We start from the raw sequence: 22869 nt of genomic DNA on the forward strand, positions 1-22869 counted from the left end.
TTTGACCCATTACCTTAAAACCTAAATGGGCTTGTAATTGCCACTGCTTGTCGAACTGGTTCCCAGCAGTGTGCAATTTATTTTCCTTGCTTTGTGTTTTGCTGCTGTCCTAATCTCGGGGAAATACTCCAGTGGCAGCAATGGAATCTGGCTGGTGCTGGAGATTAAAAGTTAAAAGACTGCGGTTACCTCAGAGAATCCGTGTGTTTCGGTCCAGCTTGGCGAGGCACTGTGACCACTCCAGCAGACTCCCACTGCGTCATCCTGATGGGCATCCTGGTGACAGCTGTCAGTCTGCCCAGTGAATGGGTTCATAGTGTGATTTTGTCGTTAGGGTGCTGTTTGTTTTCACCATGAACTATTCATGTGTGCGCAAGTATCTTTGTCACTAAAGTCAAAATGCAGGGAAGAGAGGTTTTTGCAAAGATGAACCCTGGAGCAGAAAAAAAGGTAGGATAATAAAACAGCAGAAAAAACTGTTGGTTCTATTTTTTGGTTCAGATTCTCTCAAGGTTGCATGAGGCAAGGTGAGAAATTATATGTATTTTGGCTCAAATTCCCATCATCTCTGTCAGCCTTGTCAACTGCTCGAAGGGAGCTAATAAAAATGTTTCTATGAACCTGAAATAATCCTAGACCTATGTGAGCAAACACAAGTGAAGGAGAGGGGATTGTGGATTGTTTTTCACTCTGAAAGAGCAGTGTATTAGAGTAAATAGTGAAGTAAATTGTAGGACAGTGTGATTCACAATGAGAAGCAGCACACAGTATTTATTATTTTCTTGAATACTACGCATTAGCAGAGATGAACTAACACATGCTTTTAAGGGAAAGCAATGCGTGCTTGTAGGCTGGATCAGAAAATGTTTTTCCCAAAATGGGTACAGAGTGTCCAATAAATCCACTAGCACACCTATTGTAACCTAACTGCTGCAATTTCCTATATGAATCACCATTCTTACTTTAAGCCTTCATGAGGGGCTGAATTGCTTTTGAATTTGGTTCTTTCAAACTTGGTTCTCTAGTAAAAAAGGATGACACAAATCCAACATTTTTAACAGGTGCTGTATAAAGCAGGGAATATTAAAGGCAAGTTCTAGACTGGAATGCCTGTTTTTATGGTCCTGTAATAATTTTTAATTATCTGTCACTGCAATACTTTAAACCATCATAGACAAGAAACAGATAATTACATTTATTATGGGAGCATAATGAACAGTGATTCCGCTTTTACTATGCTATTGTTCCAATTTACATTTAAAGAGATAGTTTAACAATATATGAAAGGTAATCATTTGCTTTCTGGTGGAGAGATAGATGAGAAGATTGCTACCACTCTCATGTTTGTTCACTAAATATGGAGCTACAGCCGTCCCAGGAGAAACATGGAGCAACAGCTAGCCTGGCACTGTAGGAAAGTATGAGTTAATGAGATGTAACATGTTAATTAGTGGTTCTCGTAGGCTGAATTTTTTTGCCTTTGGAGAGAGCCAGGCCCGTTTCCAGTCTCTACGCTAAGCTACCCGGCTGCTGCTAGCCCCACATACATATTTACTGTACTTTACATGAGTGGTATCAATCTTCTCATCTATCTCTGCGTCAGACAGCTAATAAGTGTACTTCCCAAAATGTCAGACTATGTCTTTGAGCCAAAATGCACCACACTTGTTACCAGATGTTTATTTGTGGCTCAGTGAGACTGTATAATTTGATTTGCCAGCTTGTCAGTGAACAGTCAGCCAACTTGGCGGAGCAGAGCACGAGTCCAGCTTATTACTATGTTCATAGTCTCGTATAAGATTATTTAAACTCTAACTCACCAGATTTGTATTAATTAACAACATAAAGCATTTGCATATGATCACAGTTTAGTGCACAGTCTAAATGTGAGGTCATCTCTATAACTGTTCATGGATTAACTGAAAACCATTTCATGGCAGAGTGTCTGAAAAGGAGGAGGTGCACTCAGGCTTTGACTGGATATTGAATTTCACAATTGTGCTCCACAAGCAGACAAAATCCATTATGAAATGAGAAAATTGGTGACCTTGTGCCAGCCATTTTGGCCCGCTATGAAAAATAAAGCAGGCATTCATTGTGACCGGGGTGAATGTTGTTTTTTGATTATATTAAATGCACACCAGAGAGGGGCTGCAGCTCCACCTCTACAATTTATGCCCAGACCCCTTCTCACCAAATCTCTGTTTCCATTTGCTTACATTCACGTAGCCTTCAGTGAGTCATCTACACAAACTCACATCACACATCTGTTCCTTTTCACCAAGCGCCATGGGACATGTCATCACATCGGGGAGTCTCTTATTCTTTCTTCTACATGGCCTCACACTGTCTCTCACTCTGATGCTCTTTTTAATTGTCTCTCTACCTTGTCAGTCAGTGTGTGTGTGTGTGTGTCTGTGTGTGTGTGTGTGTGTGTGTGTGTGTGTGTGTGTGTGTGGTTTGAGTCACTGCCAGGGCTAAGTGATTAATTAGTAACAAAACAACTTGCTCTGCCTTGACAGTTGGACTGTGCAGGTTTAAGGCCTTTAAGCGCACCTCGTGGCTCAACAATGCACTGCTGAGATGAAAATGGTGGAGGAAATCAATATTGTCGGGTTGCGGCCACACTCTGTTTGCTGCGCTCCCCCTGTGCTTCACACACCTCCTTGGTTTCTCTGCCAGACATTTTTCAGACTTTTTTTCTCACTTCTCATCTTCATTCTTTATGCATTCTTATCCCTCGCCCCTTTCTCCTATTTCACTTTTTTCCCTCTCGTTCCTTCCTCTCGCTGTCTGCCTCTTAACTTTTTCTTACCTCTCAAATTATCAAGTGGCAGTATTGGGGCTTTTAACAGAATGTATTCACTTAGCAAGGATACCCTCGCCTTCAGTAACAGGAATTTGCAATTATCTGTCAGGCTCAGCGCAGCAAGAGAACAATGCTGAAGAGAGTGTCCTCTGAATTCCCACACATATTTTAACATTCAGCTGTGCTTTAAAGTCAGACTGTGCAGTTCTGCTACACTTCTACACTTCCCTTCTGCTCTCATACAGTATAACTCTGTCGATCTGCCGTCCTTCATATCCATCTGTACATTCGTGGATGTGTTAACCTGCCGTCTGGTTTCTGCGTCTTCAAGAGGAGGTGTAGTTTTTGGTGCAACTGTGGAGGAAGGCTAATCCATTGACTAATCATTATGGCTTTGGTTGAGAGGGATACTTCTAAAATGTGCTGGGGTGCGGAGGACTGATTGCCTGTTAATCACACTCAGAACAGAATGCCTACTGGATTTCTTGGAAATCATCCACATACGTTTTACTGATTTTTCACTGTGGTATAGAGGAAGCAATTTTAAAGCTACTGGATTATTTCCAGCTGTATGTGCTGCAGTGATGTTGGAGAGAAGACACATACATCGAACACACCTTTTGAAATCTAATTATTTCTTATTTAATTATGGGAATACATTTCAGTTGGTGAATTTTACAACCAGGATACTGGTGATAATTAATCTAAAACAGCTGTTACTTCCTACAGCATAAGCATGAGGCAAAAAAGAGTGTATTTCTTTCAAAGTTGCAACAGGCACTTTTACATGTCAATAGGTAGTAATATAATAAAAGGAATATGGAAAGATTGTGGAGTAGTTCAACTAATTAGAAAAAATGTAATAATGGCTTGGTTTCAAAAATATATATTCACATAATTGAGACACCTGTAACACCTGAATACCACAGGTTGCATTTGAAAACTAGCAAGCAAATATACGTAACTAAAATGACCTATTAATAACTAAAATTAATGAACAGCAGATTTTTCTTTTCTTTTCTGGTGAAAAAACATGACAAATTCTGAGAAAGATTAATTAAAACATATATTCCCTGCTCCTTTCAGTAAAGATATATGTTCCCTTGAAGTAATAATTGAAGATTTTTTTAAGTCACTGGGAATTTTTTAACCCTGGTGTAGACCGAAGGCTCACTGGCACAGTGCAGATAAGATTTCTTTGGTGTAGTTCAACTTTTATATTTAGGCTGATAAGTCAAATGCACATAAAAGATGTCTGCTCAATAATGTACTGAAATGTGTATTCTGGCACATGAGTACTGGCATAATTGCATGTTACAATTCAGTGTCCATATATATCTGGATTATGTCCAAATGCAGATTAGGCAGCATGAAATATAGGCTGCAGCTGTAGAATATGACAAGAGGCCATCAGTTGATGCCGTACTGACATGAATGGATGCTAATGTTTTCCTGAGAATTGTGGAGCATCATTTCTAAAGCCCCAGATCCTACTGTATAAAAACTGGTGGTTGTATAAGTGGATGCAAATGTGAATTTGCAATCTTTCAAACAAGACGCCCAAGACACCGTCACACACCCGTCCTAAACCTGGTTGTAACCTTGTCCCGTCTTGTGTCCTTGCAGAGGGAGGTCAGATCAACAACAACGTGGGACAGAGCTCAAACATGGGCCAGCAGCACCCCTACCCTGCCCTCAGCCAGCTGGCTCATGTGTACGAACAGCAGCAGCAGCAGCAGCAGCAGCAACAGCAGCAGCAGCAGCAAAACAAGGATATCAACAAATACGCCTCCCTGAAGGCTGTGGGTGAGTGTCTGTCAACTTCTCTTATTATTTTAACATCTTTACATTTTTAAACTGAAGAACAGAGGATTATTATTATTTTTTTCAGTTCAGTGTACTTGATGTTGCGCTAATAGTAAAAAAGCAGGTGTTGATTTTAGCAGTCATTGCCGCTGGCTCTGACTGTGGCAGTGTTTGGACAGGGTGCGTCATCGTCACAATGAATCCTGGGAATTCCCTTATTCTTGATGGCGGAGTCAGCGTCTGATGCATCCTGAGCTGGCAGTGAGCGTTCTGTGATCCAAAAACAAAAGGCAGCAGATGATATTTTTTTTCCAGAGGTGTCCAAGAGCGATGTGACTAAACCACAGCAGTCCTGCAGGCGGATTTGACAGGTGTTATTGATTGCGCTACCGAACTGGACTCGCTGTAAAACAGAAACAGCCTGCTTATCAAGCTGTTCGACTGCCTAATGCATACCACCAGATTCACTGAGCTCAGTTGCCAGTGCAGTTGGTTTGAATTTGCCTCACCATGCCCATATGTTATTGGCAGTGGCATCACTATTTCATAACCTGAGTTCATTTGAGATTGACTTGTGAATTTTTCAGTGTGTGTGTGTCTGTCAGCTTGTGTATGCTGGGTACCCTGCCCCGCTTGATTTAACATTCAGCCCACTCATGCCAGGTAACACATTTAGATAGCTGCTACAAGACTCTATTTGTCTGCATTTCTGCCCTTTGTTAGAAAATTATCAGACAGAGCTTGTCTTTTGAAAAGCCTTTTCCTGCATGCCAAGCAGCGGAATGTAAAATATTTGAAATGACAAATGTAGGTGTGAGCTTTCTCTGTATTGTAAATGTAAACGCTTCTCCCTGCCTAACACTGCACGTGGAGGGTCCTGACTCATCCCCCAGACATGTTACGGTAATAGATTATCATGATTGTTTATGCTCAGTGCTGCTTTGTACCCTGACAGCAAGAAGATGTGTGTAATTATGATCGCAGTTTATATAATTGCCAGCAAAACTGAAAACAGAGAAACAGATGAAAAATAAGTGATAAGTGGACACATCATCATCTTTGAGCTTAAATGAAAGCCAGCTTACAAGAACACTGTCATCATGAGTTCTGGACCTTGGCATTTTATTGTGTGCTGTGTATTTTTATAATTTCCCAGATGACTGCCTAAACATAGACATCAGGTGATGTTTTTAGCACAGCTACAACTGTGTTGGATTGCAGAAAATTGTTCAGTTATCTAAAATGGCAAAAGGGAGGCGTCTGGGTGTCGGTCCCTGAGGATCAAAGAACAAAGGGATTCTTTCTCAAATCAACATTCTGTGCCAATATTCAGCAAGGAGAGAAGGAATCCATCATCTGAGAGGCACAGATACCAATTTGTCCACCGACAGGAGCTTCAGTAGATCAGAGTGCAGTGCAACTACAAGACACGCCGCAGTTTGAGTAAGGGATGCAACCTCACTGTTTCTCAACTGGAACACCTCACTCTCTGATGTTTCCTTTCATCTCAACGCATATTAAACTAACAGTTGAATGCAGCACATGCTCTGAGGATTGAGGATGGCATTTTGGGAAATGTAGGCTATCTCTAACTGTAGGCAAAACAGATGAGAAAGGAAGGCACAGGCAAAATTGCTAGAATTGAGAGTGCACTATATAGTCAAGCATGTATTTCTCCTTTGAAGCACTATATTTTGCTGCTCTAAAAGCATTCTCTCTAACCCTATATTGTCTGGGAATCAAAGCAGAAGAGACACAGCAATAAAAATTGTTTGTGTCTTATGCATTGTTTTCAAAATCCCTTCCAGACATTTTGGCCATATAAACAGACTCTGCTCTGAACAATAATAATTCGTTTTTCTCTTTAAAAAATCTATTAATTCATTTCAATTATCTTAAAATTACATTTTATCCTTTTTCCTTATTGAAAAATCCAGAATCTATAAATATGCAAATATATATGTTAATATTAAATTTGAAAAGTTTAATTAGTGGATACAAGATACTAGTTTAAGGTGACCTCAAAGAAACCTTCACCCTTCAACAGATGAATCTGGAAGTGAACCATCAAAGTAACAATTAGTGGTGGTGGGGGAAAATCTATTCACATAAGATTCTGATCTTCCGTGATTCTGAATCAATTTACAAAATCTAAAAATACAGAATGAAAAGGCGGAGTTCAACCACGAGAGCACAATGAAGCACACACACAAACTAGAGTGCATCATTCTCAAAGAAGAGAGCAAACAATTAGGTCAATTTTGGAGCTTCATATTTAGCTTTGCAAAATAAACGTGAAGTATTTGCGAGTAGTTCATCACCCAAAGGTAAATGTTGCAAAGACCTGTTTACTGTTGCAGTGCTGGAGAGATAACATAAGTGCACCACAGTGGAGAACTCCAGAACACATAGACCCATTTCTGTTTAAAAAAAGATATTCACTTGACGTTGATGCCGGTCAGTAAATTACACTATTCACTATTCTCATACAGGCAGAAGACTGCAAAATGTTGTTAACATTTTCAAATAAAAAAGGCTTCAAACTCCCACACACTTCTCTCAACTTTTCCTGTTTGACATTAACCTTCATCAAGATCCTTTAGCTTAATACTGTAACTACCAGTTATGTTTCATATGGCATTATAACAGACTAAAGGCAGAAGTGAATGGCTTGGCACTGAAATAAGAGCCTGAAGCGAGTACCTCCTTTTCTATTTATTGAATCAAGAATCAGTTTGAAATCAAGAATTGAGAGATTTACAAATATTCCCACCCCCTTGTAGCAATATTTGAGAGGAGGGGGGCTTTAATGTTAGACATTCATTTTATTGTTCACATGAACAGGAAAACAATTTCTCTGAAAATTCTAACTGCATAACCATACAACAATAACAAAAAATATGCCAGACTAAATGTTCGCTGTGATTGATTACTATTCTGAGGCCATATTAAATCTCTGCAAGTTGATTTTTTTATAATGTACTGACATGTTGCTGAAAGAAGTGACTGCCTGGAGGGAGTAAAAATCAATCTAAAAAACTGTGGTGAGCTCTGAAAAACGTCGGAAGTCCTATAAAGTGTACACGTTTTCTACTTAATGGGATAAAATGTGCAAAACTACCAGTGTGGTTCATTTACAATAAGGCAAAGTTGTACGTGTACAAAAATTGAATTGGGTCCAGGCAGCAGTATAGAAATTACATTCAAACCGTTTAGCACACGTCTGTTAATATTCTGTCCTTCCTCGTCTTCAGCTCCTCTCAACCCCACTTCCTCCTCTTTGCTTCTTTGCAGTATATCTAAAATGGCCCTCGGCCACTTCCCCAAGACCATTTTCCCTTCTCCTGTTTGCTCTTCTTACCTTTAATGTCTTGGCTCGTATTCCCCTCCCTCGAATTCCTCCTCCAGTCCCTCCCTCTCAGCTTCTCTCCCCCACTGCTCCCTTCATTTCCTCTCACCTTCTCTCCTGCTCCTTTCCTCCCACCTCTCCCCATTTCCCATCTTCTCTTCACCCTTCTTTCATATCATCGCCTTTATCATCCTCCTCCTGCCCTCTCCTCTGCATTTTCTCTCACCTTTTCTTTTGCTTCTTTTGTCTCCCCCACCCACACGCACCAGCTCCTCTTCACCCCCTGACCCCCCTCCCAATCCATCACACTCCGATTCACTTCTTAAAGAATCATTGGCTGCTAATCTCGATCCTCCCTTATAGCGGCTCATATCTGATTCTATTTCTGTAATTGAAGGGAGGCCCCCTCCCCCCCCCCCCTCCCCCTCCCCCTCCCCCTCCCCTTGGGCTCACACTTGACTGACAGATTTCCATTCCACAAGTGGTATTCAAAGAGGCTCCTATGAAATGATTGGAAACCTGTTCAGAGATATGCAGCACAGGAACCCTGGATTTCCAGAAGGCAAACTGCCATTACTGTGAGTCAAATGATGGGAACGTCTCACACAAGCTGTGAAAAATGTGTGTGTGTGTGTGTGTGTGTGTGTGTGTGTGTGTGTGTGTGTGTGTGTGTGTGTGTGTGTGTGTGTGTGTGTGTGTGAGAGAGAGAGAGAGGAGTAAGAGAGGGAGAGACAGAGAAGGAGAGCGACTAAATGACAGCAAACAAAACCAAAATGCCAGCGGTGCCTCTTTTTGAAGTCACCTTTGTGTGAGCTCAGCTTATCTTGAGCAACATAAATGGACTTTGCTTTGCCTTTGTCCTCTTTTGCTACACAGTCTGGTGTTTTCACCGCTCGTTGAACCCCTGAGAAATAGTCTAAGATAGTCTAAGATCAACACCATTTCCCAACACCCCTCAAACGTCTGCTTTTGCTTTCCTTTAATTGCTTCTGATACGTTCCCAATGGTCTACTGTCCAGCTGATAAGCCACCCTTCTGTCAATCAATAGCCATCTCCACTGTCCCCCTGTGCATCTATATAAGGTCACTTTATTGAATTCTAACTGCAAATAAGGCAAAAACCATCTAATAAAGGTCCCTGGATGCAGACCTGTAGCTCAGCCCAGAGGAGGACGCAGTCTTCTGCATATACGAATGATCAATAATGGCCCACTAAGTCTAATGTGCATCCTCTCTGAGAAGTGTTCCTACCCGCCTGTTAATGAGTTAATGTTTCACAGGTAGTCTGCAAAGTAAATCCTCAGCAACTGGGATGGAATTGTTTAGTTTAGAAATCTTTTGTTTGCTCCTGTCCTGCATTTTCCTACATCACATTCATACAGTGACTGAAAGCTGCCCAGTGTATTACAGATAGCTGCTGTTTAAGCCGCTATCAGCTAGTTTTACTTCACCCAACAAGCCACAAGCCTGCGTCTGTAGACTTTAGGCTTCCACCCCACCTGCTGCTGTTGTATTTATAACAGTGTTTTGTATGCAGGACTTGAACCTAGCAAAAAATCTTTATCAGTATGAAATTATTCATTATTAAGTTTTTTGAGAACATGTAGATTATAACCATATATCCCCACACCTCAGCTGTTATTTAATCTTCCATAATCCTCTTTACAAGTAAATGAGTTCCAAAAGTGGAACACCGAGGGTGAAATTGTCTGCTTTTTTTGTTTATTGGTTTGGTGCAACATGGGGAAGTGATATTGTTACAAGAGTAAAGTCTAAAAGTCTCCACACGTTAGCGGCTCTGTCAGGCTGTATACAAGCGCAACAGTGCTTTGAGCTTAGCATGGCAACATGGCGTGTTTAGCAGCTATATTGCTTTCCATGTTCACCATGTGATAATTAGGGCTTGCACTAAGCACCAGATACAGCTAAAGCTAATGATAAAGCCATTAGTTTGCAGGTGTTTGGTCATAAACAGTCTGATCAGTCAAATGTTGACCTCCTGGTGGCACTAGAGAAAAAGTCAGAGGATACATCTTCTGGACTGTGTATATTTGTACAAAATGTAATGCCTGTGAATCCGGTATTTTATACATAGATATTTTACTGAAAACCAGAGATGTAACCTCACGCTGGTGCTAAAGGAAAAGTTAAGGGATCACACGAAAGTCAGTAGGATTAATCCTTTGTAGAAAAAAAGGTAATGACAATCCATCCAGTAATTGGAGAGATATGTCGAGACAGACCAAAGTACTGGACCAAACTGAAAAGCCGACGTTGTCATTCCTAGAGCCACACTGCTTGGGTGGCTAAAGTGTTTATGACCATAGGATGTCACATTCTCAAAGCATTTTATAACAAAGCACAAGCAGTTCGCACCTGTATCTATAATAGCCCATTTTATGAGCTACAAGTGCCAATCAACCTCTTTTCCTGACATTACTGTTTCCACAGCGGAGATAATAGCCGATCTACTAGACAGCAGGTTCAGATTACATCTCACATCCTGTGCCAACATTGAGTATGTTTATATTAAAACATTTTCCTGCCAAAGAATACAACCATTCAGTTGTAAAGGGTTTACTTTCAGGAGTGAAAAAGGCTTACAGACAGCATTCATTTCATCATAAGACAATAAAACTCTCCACTGAAATCCAGACTAATGGATGCTTTTGGGTATGGTGGCAACACTGACAGGGGGATTCACCCACTTGAAGTAAATACTTAAACATCTCAAGTATCAATTAGGTCTTAAACATATTGTAAAATGTGAAAAAAAAAAAACACTGTAGATTTTAAAACTTTTAAAACTAGTAAACCTGGAATCGCCTTCGCAGTAGAGAACCTGATTGGCTAATAAACAGCAGTCTGACATACCGGTATAATCCTAATAACATATTTATGGTATTGGCACGGAGGGACTTCAGAAAAGCAGTGCTTGATTTTTTCCCGATGCAAAATGTGTGTTTCTTTGGGGTGCCGGCCTTTCTCAGGCAGAGGCATGCAGAGTTCACACTGCGCAACAGCTGTTTATTCCGTTTCCACTCACATACGCCGCCAGATGTGTGCACCGTTGAACTGACTGCGACCGGATTGATTCACCTGTCGCCTGAGCAAATTTGATCCCCAGGGGCGGTCTAGCGGCGACTCAGCGGGTGAGCTCTCCCTCCACCCCCCTCCTCACCCACAAGCCCCTCTGCTATCCCTTTACAGGGCCGCTCGCTCGTTTCTCTCCCCGTTCACAGAGCAGTAAACCTGACTTATAGTTACAGCTGCAAAGCAAACTCGCTGAGTGTGTTAACTTTATCTTCAAGGACATGGAGGCAACAAGGGCTAAAGAGTAATGACTCGACTGTGAACGTGAATATGACAGGAAAAAAAGGTCACTTTTCACAGTGATAAGAGAGACTGTAGCTTGGTGACAGTGACTGGCAGAGGTAGGAAGAAATGTGAGGCTTTAAACCTGCTCCAAGGCTAAAGAAACACACACACACACACACACACACACACACACACACACACGCACACCCGCCCACACACACACACACACACACACACACACACACACACACACACAGGAATACAGAAGATATGGGAAGATGCTTACACCAGCACATCGAGCACAGTGAGGCTGATGCTTCTGTGTGTTGATTCATTCTGCGTAAGATATATGTGGGTCTGTCTGTTGGGTGCGACTTTGTATGTGTATACATGTTTATGCTTTATATGTACATATATATATATATATATATATATATATATATGTTACGTATGTAAGTTGATGTAGTTACGCAACCCGTTACCTCTGAAGTGTGTTGTGTTGGGTGAAGGAATGATGGACAGCAGGAGGCTTGTGTCTATTTCTGTTGTGCCATTTATTGTGTGCACAGGAACAGAATATACCGGTCATACAGTCACACCAAGCACACTACAAATAATAAAGAGTTATTTGAACTATCTAGGGGCTAGCTAGCTTGTTTCCTGAATGGACTACTTCATGTTATATGATAAATTTAGCACTGTAAACGCGTTATATCCACTTATCCACTAAGCTAACATGTTCATACAGAGTACCTTTTAATATGAATACACACCGCTACATCTGCATTTTACCTATTAGGAGAGGGCACCATACAAACCCAGTTTCACATCAACAAAACCAGATCCATCATTCTGTATCAGAAAACATGCTTGTTCTGGGACTGCGCTACCCTTTGCTCCCTTGAAAGGGCAGTCAATGGTTTTCTTGCAGTCTTCTTTTTATTATCTGTCAAAAGGGGAAAAAAACATGTGCCATGTTGGAAGAATTACTACCACAGCGCATGCTGTAATGGTCTCACATTTTTCTCCCATATATTCTTACTCTTTTTATCATAGTGAACACCTTCCCACCACACAGAAATGAAATGTTTTCTTGACTTTATAAAGGAGGAAGAAGCGAGGTGGAGGAGACATTCTGGGCTTTCCTTTTGATTTAACTCCTCCGGTGGCACGACTGGGCCGCTGTATGCAGGCGTTCACAGTAGCCCTGACACCCTGCTTGGTCAGTTACAGTAGATGAGGGTAGGCTGACTAACAAAGTTAAAGTATATGGGGCTTGTTATACGATCTTTCCAGTTTGTGGGAGTTAAAAGGGATGGGATGTTTCCTATTCAAACTTCTGCCTGTGTGTGTATGTAATCACATGTGCATCTGCAGCTGATCTGCAAACTCCTGAAAGTTTTTTTTTTTTTAAAATTTTTTTTTTTTTTTTTTTTAAAAAAAAAAAAAAAGGGGAGGTAATTTTTTTTTGTTTGTTTTTTTACAACTGAATGTCTCAAAATAGCAAACAGCCAAATTGGAGGAAACAAATTCATTTAGATTTCAAAAGTGAACTCGAGATTTCAGCTCTTTCATGTCCACTTAACATTTTCATTAGCTTTGTTTCTCTCTCTCTCCCCCCCCTTCTGTCAGCTGCCAAGTACAACGGTGAAATCTACAAGCGCCGGCTGATGGTAGAGCTGCCAACAAAGGGCGGGCTTCCTCTCCAGCCCATGGGCAACTCCAGACCCTCCATGGGCAACATGTCGTCAATGACCCCTCCGATGACTACTAACCCCATGGCTTCTAACCCAATGACCTCCAATCACATGAACCCCACCATCACCCAGATGACCTCCATGTCCCAAATGACGTCTATGATGCCTATGACCTCTATGACACCCATGACCTCTATGACACCCATGACCTCCCTCAACCCAATGTCCTCCATGACCCCAATGACCTCCCTGGGTCCACTGACTCCTGAGCCAGTGGCCACCTATGTCACAGAGATGCCCAGCATCTCCTCCGTCTCAACCCTCCCAACAGAACGGCACTTAGCTGGCGGTGGAGGAGGAGTGGGACTCAAGCCGAATGGCCACAAACCCAAAGGCAGCCATGGTCACGTTGCCCACAGTTCTCACAGCTCTCACAGCTCTCACACTCATGCTCACAGCCACAGTAGCAAGCCGCCAGGACTTGGGGCTACCTCCCTGGCACACATGGCGGGGACAATGCCAGGTGGCATGTCCCTGGGCATCTCCAGGGCCGCCGAGACCGCCATGGCTTCCAGCTCAGCTACAATGGGCCGCCCATTGGCGTACAGTTCCAACACAATCGCGGCTGGGCATGCAATGGGGCTAGGGCTGAAGGGCTGGGATGGGACTGAGACAGTGGGCCGGAGGAAGACCTACGGGCACAAGAGGCCTCAGTGTACCGTGCTGGAGCCCAACCAGCTACACAGCACCAGAGGCCAGAGCCACAGCCAACACTTCCTCCCCACACAGCCCTACTTTGTGACCAACAGCAAGACAGAGGTGACTGTGTGAGAGAGGAAGAAAGGGAGAAAAAGAGGGGTAAAGGATGCATGTGGAGTGGTGGCACAAGTATAATCTCATGAGTTGAGACACCAACTCCTGGGGCGGTCAAAGGTGCAGATCTATGTGTTGTTTGTGTGGCTCGTGGTGAGTGTAGTGGGACAGTGACACTGTGTCTGAGTGGTCCTCATTTCAGAAACAGAGAGCTCACCAGTCAAATCACCGAACAGACCCTTGTTGTCAAGAGGATGGCGTCTAAGTCGATGGCATTTGTAAGCATAACTTCAAACAGCCTACGGAGCAGGGATGTCTGTACGCTTGTGGTAATATTACAGTGTTGTCTCACAGCTGATATCTAGTCGGTAATGATAACAATATCTGAGCATTATAGTGCAACTACACACAGATGATAAAGAGGGAAACTGCTGATAATAAACTTGGTTGGCTTTAAAAACCAAACCTGAGAAGCAATATAAGGGATCAAGTGTAAAGCACCGAAGCATCGCGGGAAAGAAGAAATAAAGCAAATTTACCCACAAACTTGAGTTCTGCTCATCTGCCCAACAAAGCGTTGAATGGTTTGGAAGAAATAACATTCCTTTACGATTCACCTCCACATCTCCTGAGGGCTTTGAAACAGACATAAATGATGAGGGTACTGGGCTTTGGACTGCAGACATGCTTTGTACTGTGACTATTCAGAAGCGCCTTCATAAGCTCTGCAGCTGAAGGTCGTCCTTTTCCACAAGGCTCCTGCACAGAGAATGGAGGCTGTCGCACTGGCATTGTTCTTGTCTGATCTCGTCTGTGTGGTGACAACTGGCCCAGAGGAGAAATAAGCAGGCAGCATCTGGGCGATGCTGCATCTAGCAGAGGCTCCTCAGAGTACGATTCTCATACACACACAAAAAATCCACAAATTCATGCACATGCATACACGTTTTCACACAGAAACACATACTATAAGAATAACACACACCAGGGTTTGACCAATGTGGGTTTTTTAAGAGTAATACCAATCATTTTAGAATTAAGTTACAGATGGCTTTTTTTTGTGCATATTTGTTAACTTTGACAGTTTTCAATTAAAAAAGCAGTTCAGTATAGTACAAAATTATGCTATTGGCATTTAGACCATCACAGTACTAGAAAACTCTACAATTAACCCCCCTGAGAAATTTAAGTCAGAATGACCAATGTTATCCATTCAATAACAGGGTACAGTTTGGGATACTTAATCATTTTAAATGAGAAAGCAATTTACAAAAGGGTTGGACTATTAAAGGAATAGTTTGACGTTTAGTGAAATAATGTGCTTTAGCTTTCTTCCCAAAAGTTAGACAAAAAGACTGATACAATTTTTATGTCAGCATATTAAATATGAAGCTACTACCAGCAGTTGGTTAACTTAGTTTAGCACAAGAGTGGAAATAGGGGGAAACAGTTTGCAATCTTAAACAAGCACTTCAAAAGCTCACTAATTAATATGCTATATCTAGTTTGTTTAATCCTGACAAACTGTAGAAAGCTTATCAAACTTTGTGGTTGCAGGAGGTTATGTGCCAGACTATTTCCTACTCACAGCAACTTCCTGGAGTCTTAACAAAATGTCAAACTATTTCTTTACTCATTAATCAAATGTGTCTAAATGTTGAGCTGTTTTAATGTAGCTGTGGTAAGGAAGGGCTTTGATCATACTGGAAGTGGAGAAATGGAAAATGTGTTTTATGTATGTATTAGGTGGACACACAGAATATGGGTAAATTGGGCAACTATATGCCTTATGTATTTCATTAGGTGGACCAAATGTAGGCTTTGGCTTTTCAGCATTTTATTTCTGCACAGATTTTGCATTGGATGGTATACTTATCTACTTTTAACAAAAGCAAGTAACTACTGTGAAATGTGTAACAGTAATAAAAATGCCACACTTTTTTGTTGGTAATGGAGGACACTGCCACAAGAAACTAGGCTTGATTAGATCACTCACTGTACTCAAACTATAGCTAAAAAAAACCACTATCTGGGTTACATGACTCAAACATAAAAATAAATCCTTAAGTCTGACAAATAGGCCAAATCTTCTACAGGCTTCTCCAAGCCTTGTTTTTGTAGTGATGTGAGATTTATTAGCAGCTGCAGCCACTCTTATCATTTTGACCTTGTTATCTAAAGTGCTGCTTCCACTTCTAAGATCCTCATACAGTTGCAATTGAGATGCATTTTTAAGTGATCCAATTTTAATCAGACAATGCTTATCCACATTAAAATGAGAATGTGAACGCATCCAAGACACTACATGGACATATTATGATTGGATTGTTTAAACCATCTCTGGAGGTGTGTTGGAAATCTGGATCTGACCGAAGCACAAGCAAAAAAAAGGGGATGTGCTGTCAGGAGATTTGTGGATATAGAACAACAAAAACAGGTATTAACTGTCTATTTTAAAGCATGTAAATATAAGAGGAAGAGGTGCACATGACAATCCACTGAGAGAAAAAGACATTTCAGTGTGACACAATTTATCGGAAGCTCCAGCAGAGCTACATTCAGTTTGGGCACACTGTGTATCCAGACTGCATGTAGATCTGAGGTGCAAGCGGGGGCCTCATACTACAGCTTCTAAATCAAAAGCCAGATGAAACAACTAAAGCCAGTTAAGCGTAAAGTAAGGGGGTCCACAGGAGGGGATATTTTTCCCTCACGCTGTGGGACCCCTGCTGCCTTGAGGGTCTAGAACCATGAGACCAAATTGAAAGCATGGATTTAAGAACTCATATTTAAAAAAAAAGTGTCACCTATAAACCCACATATTACACACACACACACACACACACACTCACACACACCAAAAACATTACAGGGTGGACTCTGCTTTCCTTTTGCTCCCACAGTGCAGAGTGGCAGGCGTCATCACAGAAGGGAGTCAGAGTCAGTACTGTTACCGCGCCTGTTGTACATGAAAGACTGTGAAACTCCAGACCTTGGCCCTTTGTAGCGATAACGGATATTATGCTTTTTATATATAAAGATATACATAGCCTTTCTCTCTTAATCTCTTTCTTTTCATCTCCTCTTCTTCACTTCTTTTCACCCTTTTTCTTCTTCTTTTCGCCCTCCACGTCCAAATGGAGGATCTTCAGAGCAGAAATATCTGCGCGAAACAAAAACGGGGCTGTGATGAATCTTTTCTGTGATAGCGGAGTACAGTCATGATGAGACAGTGAATAATAATATTTCACCCCCACCTTGAAAGGCTTGATTGGTTTCCCCTTGTGCATTGTTCTAGCAGGAAATATAAGTGATTGATTCTGTGTGCCAAAAAGTGTAATTCAGTTTGCAATTTTGTACCATTGTGTGTCCTCTTGAACACTGCACACATTTCACTCTTTATAACTTTTTTTATGTGTGTGTGTGTGTGAATCCAACGTTGGTATATGATTATTTTCTCTGAAGAAGTCACAACTCAAACAAACAAACCAAACAAAGGGAATCATATATAAATGGAGTTCACAATCCTATAAACCTGTTCGCGTCCAGTGGGAATCCTTTGCAAATTTTTGTTGTTTTTTCTCCTTCTTGTATTTATTTCCTCCTTTTCTTGACAGCTGGAGGTTTTTTTTGTGACAGAGTTGAGAAGCAGGTCAATGTTTGCTCAGGATGTGCATTATCGGACCCAATTGACTTAATCCAGCAAAGCGGAGATGTGGAAATATGAACCCTCTCGGTCACCCTGTACTGCTCCATCCTTAAAGCCAATTCAGCTCTGCAAAAGCAGCCACTGGAACAATGGTAAGCAGGCAGGCAGTGGAAACAGTTGGTAAACAAAAAGGGGGGGGGCCTTCATCCCTCACCATAACAGCCAAAATAAACCTGATAGAAAGCGGGGAATTGGTTGTGCTGGCTGGGTTGCGCTGGTTGGGTCACGGTTGATAGGGTCAGGGCCACAGATGAGTGGGTTCAGGAGGCAGTCATGTCTGACATTTTTCATCAGACGAGTCACTCAGACAAAAAATGGCACAGCAGAGACAAAAGGACACAGGTACTCCGCAGGCTCAAAACAACTCTGGACACTGAGTGTTCATCATTTATTGAAAATGTCTGTGAGATACTTTTTTTTAATTTTTACAACACAATTTGGTGATAAAATGTAGTGGTTGTACTTATTATCAGTACTGGTTCAACGGACTGTAATAATAAAGACATTCAGTACATTCAGTGGCTAATAATTGTAAGACCTACAATTTCCCCCCAAAAAATGAGGGTCAATGTGCATTATTCCTCATAATTCCTTCTCATTTTAGAGTGCTTTTATAATTTGATGGACAATTTTATATCACAGATGGTTGCTTTCCTTCTCTTGATGGAGCTTGAGGTTCTTTAGCTTCTGTTTTCTAATTGTCGTTGCTTATGCCAACTAAACGCTTTTTCTGCAGTTTTCAAGAAAGGTACCCTTATATTCAGTAGAAGAACAGCATAAACTGTCACGAACAGGATATCACACGGCAAAAGGGATTTTTCGATGGTCCGGTTACACCAGTATATTAAACTAAATTTCACAGTGAAAGCAATACATTTCAATGGCATCGCTATGATTAGTAAATACTCACTTTGGTGAACTTTGCAATGTGAATTTGCGCTGACCAATAGCAAGTTCTCAAAGCCAGTGTGTCCAAATTGGAGGAAGCTATAATTGTTCACTAGCTGTGTTGGGCAATTTACTTCTTTTTTCTTTTTAAATAATGTACAACCCTGAGAACAAAATGCCCCGGGGGAGTAAATGTGCCAGGATAGACAAAACAGTAATAAGCTCAGAGAGCTTTTGTTACTGACTAGCGCTAGCATGTTGTTCATTACGTCACCAAACTTCAAATATAAAAAATCTAATATTTCCCACACGAGACACATCGCTGATTTTCACTGTGCCATTTTCTGGTGTGACCAGGCTTTTAGTCAATCAGACTACAAGTCCATCAAAAAATGTTACTGATCCAGCTGGCCTCTCTGTAGTAGCTGACATCTTGCATTATTGTGTCAGTGATCACCTTCACCTCTTAGTGTCTTACTATGTACCATGACACTGCCAAATGAGTTCCAAATTTAGAGATGACCACTCAGTGTGAACTCATTGCTCCAAACCATTTCAGGTCCTGATTGCCCTGTAGCCTATACAGTAGGTGCACTGCCTGCCACAGCTCAAAGATTTTTCATTATCATCATTTTTTTTTTCATTCCTGTCTGAATGGAAGTCAAATGAAGAGTGGAGGTGCAGTTGGCCCAATTAAGGAATCAGGCCCAAGTTAGAGGGCGCAGTGGTTCACCGGAACACTGATCAGCAGAAACAGGGGCAGGAATTAAGACAGTTGAGCATGCAGTCTGAAGTTACAAAGTGTATCATTATGCTGAATATGCTTTGGCCTGCTGACCTGGAGTTAATAATAACAATATTATATTGTTTCCTGATGCAATATTTTGACTGAATGTACACCCGTCTTTTCAATATGAATCACCAAGTGGGGCCACAGTGAAGACCTATTTTTACTTTGCTATAAAGCATTGCAGACCAGCTACCTTGGTAACACAAACTGGCTAGCTTGAGTTATGTGCAGTTTGTCGAAGTAATGCTCCATGATTTATATTTTTCTGCATTTTCTACCTTTTCTCCCAAATTGGCACAGTGCACACTGTGGTCCTTGTTACAGCTGACCCCCCTGCGGACAGTCATATGTCCTTTGTTACACAGCTACTTTCTTTCCATACTCCGATTATTGATCTCCCAGGTCCCTTCCCTCTTTGAACAGAAGCCCCAGTCAACCAGTATGAATTGCTAGTGCAGCAACAATGATCTCTGGTCAGGTGAGCTTTGCCTGGAATTTGAACCTGGGTCTCTGCGACAGAACCTTTTAACCCTGCATCACAAGACCGCAAGGCAACCTTACAAAAAACATACCCACTCACAAAAATTCACATTGACAGGTACTAGAAATGACAAAACTGAAAATTACAAAAGCTTATACTCACACTAGCCCACACAGGCTTCACTGAGAGAAAGAAAGAGGCAGGTGACAGAGAGGGAGAGGCAGTTCGAATGAAATATGAAAATGGGGATTGTGGTCCAACTTCTCTCTTGGTTGAGCTGAGAGAGAGGCCTATTATTACAAAAAAAAAGCAACCCCATTTGACAAATTGTGCTGAAATCAAGCTCTCTTGTTCAGGAGAGCAGCCAAGCACTGGGAGAAAACCACACAGAGTGTCTACAAGGAATATTCAATAAGAGACAGAAAGGGAGCTGTACTGGGACCAGTGGCCAGGGGGGGTTTATGAGTTCTCACTGTGGTCTTTAATCACCGAAACCCAGAGAAATGTGGGTAAGAGCTTTGGTGCTGCGACAGGGACTCAGTCCACAGTGGCACACAGAGATAGGAAAGGGACTTAATGTCAACACTTGATAGGGAGAAAGCTTTGAATTATTGATATTCCAAAATGTTGGTGGTGCACGGCATGGGAACGCTAACAGCTCCATTTGGAAGGCTGGGAATCAGGCTCTCAAACACACACACACACACACACACACACACACACACACACACACACACACACACACACACACACACAAAAACACCTCCGTCCAGTGATTTCACATTGTTTCAGTATTGTTACAGACAACTTATATTGATCATTAATGCAGCGGCACAGTAGATCCCCCAATCAATCATTGATTCCTCCAGACATCGTCAATTACTAACATTCACTGAAACATGTCTTTGTCAGTTCCTGCTGGGCTGAGTACAGTATTTCTCTACACTCTGTATCCCATTAAAGCTAAAGATGTGAAGCATGGATTGTTCTTGATGTCAGTCTGAATTAGGACTTTGCAGCAGTCTGTAAATATTCATTTCTTGGTGGGGGAGAGAAAGTCTTTTTCCCTTAATCACTACAGATAAGTTGCAGTCTACTCTTTAGTATACTCTTTTCATTAAAGAGAAGAAAAAGCAGCGTTATCATGATCAGAAAGTGGGATATGTACAGAACATTGGCGATGACAACTAAAGGGCTCAAACACAAGTTACATTTTTACAAGAATTTCCTCCACTCTTATCTTTTCTATCCTTTACCGTTGCTGTTTGCTGAACTTGATAGCGCTGTAAACATTGCAGCCTATGAAGAGCAGCATCTGTATGATCAGAAAATCAATATATCACTATATTATCAAAGGGGTTCTCGTCAGCTATGTTTACGACTTTGTATAGCATCAGTCTTTATGCGCAAATGTTCTCACCAATCCGGAGCTGTCTACTTATGCACACAGAGACAGAGGAGATGCAGTGCTTGTTGTCCAGTAACGCTCAACATCTGTTTTAAAAGGGTTTGCTCCAATGGTGTGCTTTATATGTATGATTTTTATCATAAACCTATATTAAATATACTTGCTGTTAGAATTAACGGGAGGATATCAATCACAGTGGATGTGAAAAAATACTGTAAGACCTCTGCTGTGGTCCAGAGCCGAGGGGTTTTCCATTACCTTTGAAGAATCAATAAGCTATTTGCGATATGACTACTATCCATTAGAAAGAATATCCTTTTATAGAATAACTCATTGATTAACTCATTTTGGTGTTAATCATGCATTACATACAAAATTATACAAGATCCAATTTTCTATTTTTGATGTCCAGACCAGTTTGTGGTATTTATGCATATGTGTATATGGATACATATGGCCCCAACACTGCATTTATGCGTGACTAGTAAAGCATATTTTCTATGGTAGAGCCCATCTCCCGCTATTGTTTGCACAGTAGCTTATAATATGCACCGTGATGCCCCATTGTCCTTTTACTGTTTACTGACTTTATAATTTGTGAACTTAAGTTATGAAAAACTGTATTTTGGTACTATTCAAATATTGTTAGAAAAAGAGATATAGCAGACGTTTTGTCCAAGAAATATATTACCATAGTGTTGCTATGAATCTGTCGGTTTACCTTATTTTGGGGAGGGATGACTGGGATATTTTTGTTCTTCCTTTGTTGTTGATTTGCCATCTGACAGTATATCACCATTGTTCTATATACAACTTTCTTACGTGGCAATAAAAGATGACTTCTGTAAAAAATGCTGCTCTCTTTGCCTTACTTTCGTGTTTCTTTTTATTCTCTTTTGTTTCTTTGTCCTTCTGTCCTGGGTATACAGTCCTTCAGCTCTCTTCATCGCCCCCCCACCGCTTCTTCTCTTCATATAACCCCTCCCACTTTCCTCCTCTCTGTTTCCCTTGGCTCTCTACTTCCCAGCAAACATTTGATGTTAAATAAATGTTGTAAGAATGGATTAGACTAAATTTGGAAACACATTTATATATAGCAGCAAAGTAAAACTTGAAGAAACCTTCATAAATAACGGTTTCCTGCTTTGTTTTTTGATGTTGACACCTAAATGTCTCACAGATGTCAATTCAAATAAATTCCAAATCTGTTTTTCCTATTCCTGTCTGTTTAATGTTAAATTAGCACCTTTTTTTTTTTCCCCCAGTGAGCACTTGACAGGTGGCAATGTGCACAAGGCGACCAAGATAGACATTATATAGTTATAAAATAAACCCATTTTGATACTATTAGTCATCTGCTTCTTTCAGCAACAGCTATTCAACAATGAGTGGCAGGGTCTGCCATTCCCACTTGGGATTTAAATTTCCAGGGTGTGGGAGTTTATGATCTCATTTATATCGCTGATATCTCATTGAAGTTACAACTAACCCAACATTTCCTACTGCTGCTGCTTCACATTAAAAGCTTTGGCAAAACATGGGGTTGTTTTTATTGTAAAGCAGGAACAGGAAACGTAATGTATTTGTAACAAAGTTTAGCACTGACAATGATCATCCTTTTCTCTCACCGTGCACAGCATGAAATCAGATTGTAGTTGCTCAGGGCAAAATGGAAAAACGCTGTTAACGGATTTTCTCCATTATCAAAACAATGCAAGTTTGTTTGCCTGTGCTGCAAACACTTGCCAGTCGTAACAGACAGAAGTACACTGTAGTATTAAACCGCACTAGTAGCCGCCCA

General features: G+C 41.2%; 1 protein-coding gene across 1 annotated transcript in view; it reads left to right on the forward strand.

Annotated features, from left to right (window-relative positions):
• The window catches only part of shisa9a (shisa family member 9a), a 49936-nt gene extending 28016 nt beyond the window's left edge, over positions 1-21920 (forward strand). Inside the window, exons 3-4 of the mRNA XM_051418224.1 lie at positions 4436-4615; positions 12915-21920. Coding sequence (XP_051274184.1) covers positions 4436-4615; positions 12915-13810 — 1076 coding nt within the window. The 3' untranslated portion in view covers positions 13811-21920. The remainder of the gene's footprint in view (positions 1-4435; positions 4616-12914) is intronic.
• The last annotated feature ends 949 nt before the right edge of the window (positions 21921-22869 follow it).

This window comes from Dicentrarchus labrax, unplaced genomic scaffold (genome assembly GCF_905237075.1).
Source record: "Dicentrarchus labrax unplaced genomic scaffold, dlabrax2021, whole genome shotgun sequence".
NCBI lineage: Eukaryota > Metazoa > Chordata > Actinopteri > Moronidae > Dicentrarchus > Dicentrarchus labrax.